The sequence below is a fragment of the Octodon degus genome, unplaced genomic scaffold (genome assembly GCF_000260255.1).
Source record: "Octodon degus isolate 3935 unplaced genomic scaffold, OctDeg1.0 scaffold00050, whole genome shotgun sequence".
NCBI lineage: Eukaryota > Metazoa > Chordata > Mammalia > Rodentia > Octodontidae > Octodon > Octodon degus.
This window is the reverse complement of record NW_004524626.1, coordinates 2,718,176-2,724,394: the sequence shown is the minus strand read 5'-3', so window position 1 is coordinate 2,724,394 and position 6,219 is coordinate 2,718,176. Positions and strand designations below refer to the sequence as shown.

The 6,219-nt window shown below is 40.2% G+C and overlaps 1 protein-coding gene across 13 annotated transcripts in view; it reads left to right on the top strand.

Moving 5' to 3' along the window:
* Ppp1r9a (protein phosphatase 1 regulatory subunit 9A) overlaps positions 1-6,219 on the top strand; it is a 326,880-nt gene that overhangs the window by 255,762 nt on the left and 64,899 nt on the right. For all 13 annotated transcript variants that reach the window (XM_004632621.2, XM_004632620.2, XM_023716825.1 and 10 more), the window contains one exon: positions 3,644-3,799. In XM_004632621.2, the coding sequence (XP_004632678.1) occupies positions 3,644-3,799 (156 nt within the window). The remainder of the gene's footprint in view (positions 1-3,643; positions 3,800-6,219) is intronic.

The window sequence follows — 6,219 nt, the reverse complement described above, 5'->3', positions numbered from 1 at the left end:
GAGAGAGAGAGAGAGAGAGAGAGAGAGAGAGAGAGAGAGAGAGAAAGAAATTAGTAAATGGAAAGATGAAGTTAATAAGAATTTTAAGAGCAGAGCGTTGCAGGTGATTTGGTATTGGGAAGAGGAAACAGGAAGTAAAAAGGAAGCAGGAAGAATTCTTAATGATTCACATTTGCAAAGACACTCTTGATGAGCTGTGTCTGGATGAAAGAGCCAGAATTTTTCTTAGAGCCAGGTGTGGTGGCACACGACTATAATCCCAGCACTCCGGAGGCTAAGGCTGGAAGATCATTCCAAGTTTGAGAGCAGGCTGGAGTATGGAGTGAACTCAAAACCATCCTGAACTCATAATGAGACCTTGTCTCCAAAAACCACACCCAAAAAAATATTCTCAAGGCAAGGATTGTCTGTATTGTGTGTACTGTGATACTGTTTTAGAACCTGTGTGACAGGCTTCTTCACAGTAACTGTGGTTCATCTTACTCATATTGTTGAAAACCTCTTCAATGGTAGATACTACCAAGTAAATGAAATTGGCATTGTTAAGGTTATACTTTTAAAAATATTGGTTGAGATCCTTTTCTGTCAAGCCTCATTCTGGGTACACAGTTTATTAATTATTTGATATGTAGTGAACAATTATTTTTTTTGGGGGGGGCAGAACCGGGGATTGAACTCAGACCCTTGAGCTTGCCAGGGAGGCACTAATACTGAGCCATCTCCCTGGCTCCTTGAACAACTATTTTCAAACTGGCAAAAAAAGATGTACTTGTTCACTTCAACCCATGTTTAAAATGTGCCACATTTTTATGGCTTAGTCAAACTTTAAATTTAGCTTAAAATTTTATTTACTGATTCATCCTAGTCATGAAATAGATTATCTAGAAGTGAGTTTTATTACTTTAAAGAGAATACAAAAATAATAGATAAAACGTTAGAAATGATGCAGAACTTCAGAAAAGAAGAATTCAACAGTGGTTGTTACATGCACATTGTTGTCTTCAAAGTAGTTGTTCCAATTACCAGATACAAGCATGTAAAATTGGTCAAAATAAAAACTGTAAGCATTAATTGCTCCCTTCAGAAAAACAATAGAAGGCTGATATAGCTTGTCAGTCTAAGTGCCTGTCTGGTAAGCGCAAGGACCCAAGTTCAGTACCCGGTACTGCATGACATGTCATCCCCGGAACCAGGCGTGGTGGCGAACACCTGTAATATCCCAGCACTGGGGAGGCTGAGACAGGAGGATTACTAGGAGCTTGAACTGCGAAGGGAGACCCTGTTATAAATAAATAACCAACCAACCAAAGAAATTAGTGCATTATCTCAGATAGCCTGTGAATATACACACATGCCCCCCGTTTGTTCGTTCTTTCTTTTTTCCTTTCCCTCACCCCAGTTGTAGAAATGAATTTTATAGAAGGGCCTAAAGCTTCAAAATGAAGGTCTGGCTTTGCTGCGTGTTGTGATTGTAGGATTAGAAACAAGCGCACCTTCTGTCTTCAAGTGAAAACTCTTAGCAGAATATCTTGATGTTGTTTACCATCTTTACTACATTCCTCTTGATTAACCTTACTGGTATTTTAAAAGTACCTGTTGGCTCCAAGAATATTATAGATAGAGAGATGGATATTGATACATAAAATGAATTCATTTACATAATACACAAAGAGTACACCATATCTGAAGTTAGAGTGCCTTTAGGGTGGTAGGATTTTATTTTACTAGAAGAAGCTCTCTAGAATCAACCAGCCATCGCCTTTGGCTATTCTCCCCCACCAGTGCCAAGCACATTTGGGATGATAGAGATACATTCAACATTAATCTTAGAGTAGTTTCTGAAGAACCCTAGAGGGCGAGCGAGGTCCTGAGAAGCTGTTTAGGCTCAAAGTGGTTGGGCTGATCCTCGCCCTCTCACTTCCTTTCAGTGCAGGCCTTTCTGATTTAATTGGGGCAGTGGGGCCTGACTAGCCTGCAAGATCGCTGCTGTGTGTGGACTCTGCTGAGCTGCCCTGCGTGTGCAAGTGCTGCCAAGGTCCAGGGCGTTGTGACGACGCACATCCCCACCCTGTGGGGAAGTAGAGTCCAAGGGACACTGAAGCAGTGTACAGGTTGTGTTCTGTGGTCAGTGTGCTCAGATTCCTTAGGAGAAACACTATATGCTTTTAGGCATGTGACTGAAGAGAACTGTAGAGGCCTTGGGGAGAAGTCAGAGCATAACCACAAGGACGCATACACAGTGAGATCTAGACCTTTCTAGTTTAGTTTTGAAGAAACTAAAATTATTTTATTTGAAAAGAGAAAGTCCATTCAATTCCCGGTACCACTCAAAAAATAAATAAATAAATAAATAAATAGTCCAAAGGCAATTAAATAATGATTGGTCTTCCAGATCCAGAGACTAATTACAGTGAGTTTAATGACCAGACCTCTTCATGTGCAAATAGCTTAAAGGAATAATACTTCTTTAACAGGAAGACTAGACCAAGCAAAGAGAAGCAGCAGAAAAAGATGCTGAGCCTACTGAATCAAGAGAGTGGATCATTCTGCATGCTGTTTAGGCAGAACTTTTATAAGCAGTGTGAATTATTTCCTGTGCTTTTTCTTGTAAAGTACCACCCAATGGAACTGCTTAAGTGAACCTGGCCTTTTTAATTCTGTGAGTCACTGGTTTATCTTGAAAGCATATCCTAAGGTAAAAATTTCAAACAGGTATTTTGAATTTTAGTCTATAAGCCTGATGTTATTGGGAGAGGAACTGCTTTCTAATATTCATGTCAAGGAAAGTAGTGTCAAAGAGGAACATGTATTATACGGGTCCTGAACTCAGAAACCTACAGGGGTCCATGGTCATTATAATAAGTGAAGCCAAGAGTCAGGAGTGTTAGGGAAAGTAATATATTAGCAAACTAAAAGGGGCAACCACTACCGACTTTGGCCAGTTGTTATTGTGTCATAGTGTACACATGTTGACAGATCCACGGCTTTCTCATAAAAATTGAGAATTTCACATGAAATTCTTTTGTCACATTGACAAAGTACCATACTCAGTTCTGTAGGCCGAGCAACAGACCTGTGGAATTCGAGAGTGAGACACCTTTAGTTTATCGTTCACCTCACTAGTTAACCATCACACTAATTAACAAACAAAACAACTGATTGAACACCAAACCTTAGGACAATTAGTTTACTAACCCTTTGTAAGGCTTAATTAAGGTTCCTTCCAACCATGTAAACCTTTGATCTCTTTCTTTTCCTTTTGCTCTCAATAATCGGTGGCTTGTTCACACAGGAGGTGGGAATTTAAACAAATTACTTATTTCCTTTAGCAACATAATTTTATGTAGTGAAAGCAACAAGTACTCAGATTGAAGCATGACAGTTGTTGCTATACTAAAAATACTACTGATACTACTAAGTTTGTAGAAATGTGCATATGCGGCATGGACTTGTTACTTTGGATCTTTGAGCTAACGTTTGTTTGTAGCATTGGTTGCATGTGGCATGCTTAACTCGAAAGCTGACTTACACTTTACTACTATTTGCTGGTACGTGTTAGTTTCTTTTTTATAAAATGTTTTCAAATAAGTTACCTCAACCTGGGGTAAGGCCAGCTAGATCCCTGAAATCCCCTGCCTTTCAGACAGGAGAATATGCCACAGATGAAGAAGAGGATGAAGTGGGACCTGTTCTTCCTGGTGGCGACATAGCCATTGAAGTCTTCGAGCTGCCTGAGAATGAAGACATGTTCTCTCCGTCAGACCTGGACACAAGCAAGCTCAGTCACAAGTTTAAGGAGGTAAGCCACTCACGTGCAGTCTTCACTGTACTCATCCCCTTTGTCTTGAGCCTCTAATTTCAAAGGAAACTGCGTAGAATTCATTCTCCTTGCGCTAATTTCAATCCTTGTTATTTATCAGAGTGGCAGTTTTTCCGTGTATCTAGCCCATAATTTCAAGCTATAACTTAAATGGGCAAATTCATCTTAAGTTTATAGTTTTCAATTTCATAGAGGTTGGTATCCGATGAGTTTTCTTTAAAGCAGTGACTTTTCTAAAAACCTCTTTTTATATTTTACTAAAATAGAGTCCTAGCCAGAGAGATAGCTCAGTGGAATAAGTGCTTGCCTGGCAAGCACAAGGTCCTGAGTTCGATCCCTGGTACCACCCAAAAAAATAGATGAATAAATAAATAAAATAAAATAGAGTCCTAATAAGAATCAGGTGACATACTCAGACGTTTCACTTGAAGAGTTTAATGAACAGACTACAAGCAGATTGATAGAACTAACAAGAGATAGAGAAATGAACAGGGCCAGGCAGCAGCAGGAAGCTGTTGCCATCCTTTGGCTTAATAGGTGAAGAGAAAAGAAAAGATTCTCTTTTTGAAGGAAAGCCATCCAATGCCTACAGCTTTTTGTTGTTGTTTATTTTTGCATTTTATGTATTTGGTAGGGGGTCTCAGTCTGAAGCTCAGACTTGTAGTGATCCTTCCCAGCCCTGGGATTATAGGCATGTGCCACCATACCCAGGCTACCCACAGCTTTAAAAGGTGCAGCCATTGTTAAAAATTGTGTCCCAGGGAGAAGGTAACATATATCCAATACCCCTAACTCTGTTCCCCTCTTGCTGAGGTACCCTGGCACAACTCAGGCAAGGGAATGTGAGTGGCGCAATCTCCTCTTAAGCAAAAGAGCCATCAGAGGGTCCAAGGAGAGACCTGGCCCACATAAGCTCTTCTTAAAGTAGCCTTGTAGACCCTGATGTGTCAAGCTCAGGCAGAGATGGACAGGTCCCAAACAATTGATATTGTCTGTTGGGGAACATCCTCCTGTGTGGAAGATGAAAGATGCCATCATTTCCAGCATCTTCATCTCTCATTGTCTTTCTGAAGTAATTGATATTTTAACCCAAATAGCAATGAAGAGAAAGGTAAGTTCTTATATAGAAAAATGCTGAGTCTGAGGAAGAGCTGTTAGGTAGGAGTGTGTAGACTATTTGTTTTTTAAGAAATCTCCCTTGAAAATTTTAGTTACTGATCCAACTTTGAACATATCAGAGGCAGTAATAGCATGGCCAAGTTGTCCTGGAGAAACCCGGTAGTATAACTGTTCACGCCTGTTCAATGTACATGACCCCCTACTCTTCAGCAGATAGTGGAACCAGAATAAGAGACCATCTTGTTTCACAGAAGCTAGAAATCTTAAAAAGCAGAAACAAGATACGGAAACCTCTAAATCAGTTTCTGAATTGAGCAAGAAGTAAATGGCCTGCACGTATTTTCAGTGTATGCTAGAGTATGACCAGCTCTGATCTATGCCAGACCACAGTTTGGCAAATCATGCAACACTGGCCAAACCTGGGTTACTGTACACCACCAATTTTTATTTTTTTTATTGTAAATAAAGTTTTACTCAACCACAGCCACGCCCATCTCTTCATCTGCTTGTGGCTGAGTTCATAGTATAAAACAAAGTTGAATTGTTGCAACACAGACTCGGTGGCCTACAAACCCTAAGTTATTAGCAATCTTCTCCTAAACAGAAGAGTTTGCTGGCCTTGGCATAAACCCATTCTGAACAAAATGGCAGATTGATTTTTAGCCTGATTCGCCAAACTGGTCGTTTTCTTATAACTTGAGTTTTTAACGGTTAGAAGTTTATCTTCACCTTAAGAACTTCGTATATATCTCATTTCACTTGTAATTATTTTACTGTCTTTTGTTTTATTTTTAACTTTTTTTTTGTGGAACTGGGGATCAAACTTAGACCCTTGCACTTGCCAGGGAAGAGCTTGTTGTACTGAGCCATCTCCCAGCGACTCCTATTTTTAACATATTAACATAAACTTCCTCAGGGTTGCTTTCAGTAGCAACTGAACAGCGCTTTTCCACAACACCCGTTGGTCATCATCCACAGTGTCTCTCTTGGTCCCTGCCACTCTCACAGTCTTCAGGTTATTTATGCAGTTCACAGTCATGTCCAGATATGCAGCAGGCATGTTTGAGAGGGTTATGCACAGAACCAGGGGAGTCTTCATAAAGCATCACGTTACAGGGGATCTCTTGATGACTTTTAGCAAAATGCAAGTCGTACTACTTGAGCGAAGTGCATAGGCTGACTTGGTATCACTCAGCCCCACTTTTGGCCTGTTAGTATCTCCCTGCTCAACTCTGCCCCTGTTTGTACTGCAAATTCAACCCTCAGTCTTTCTTCTTCTT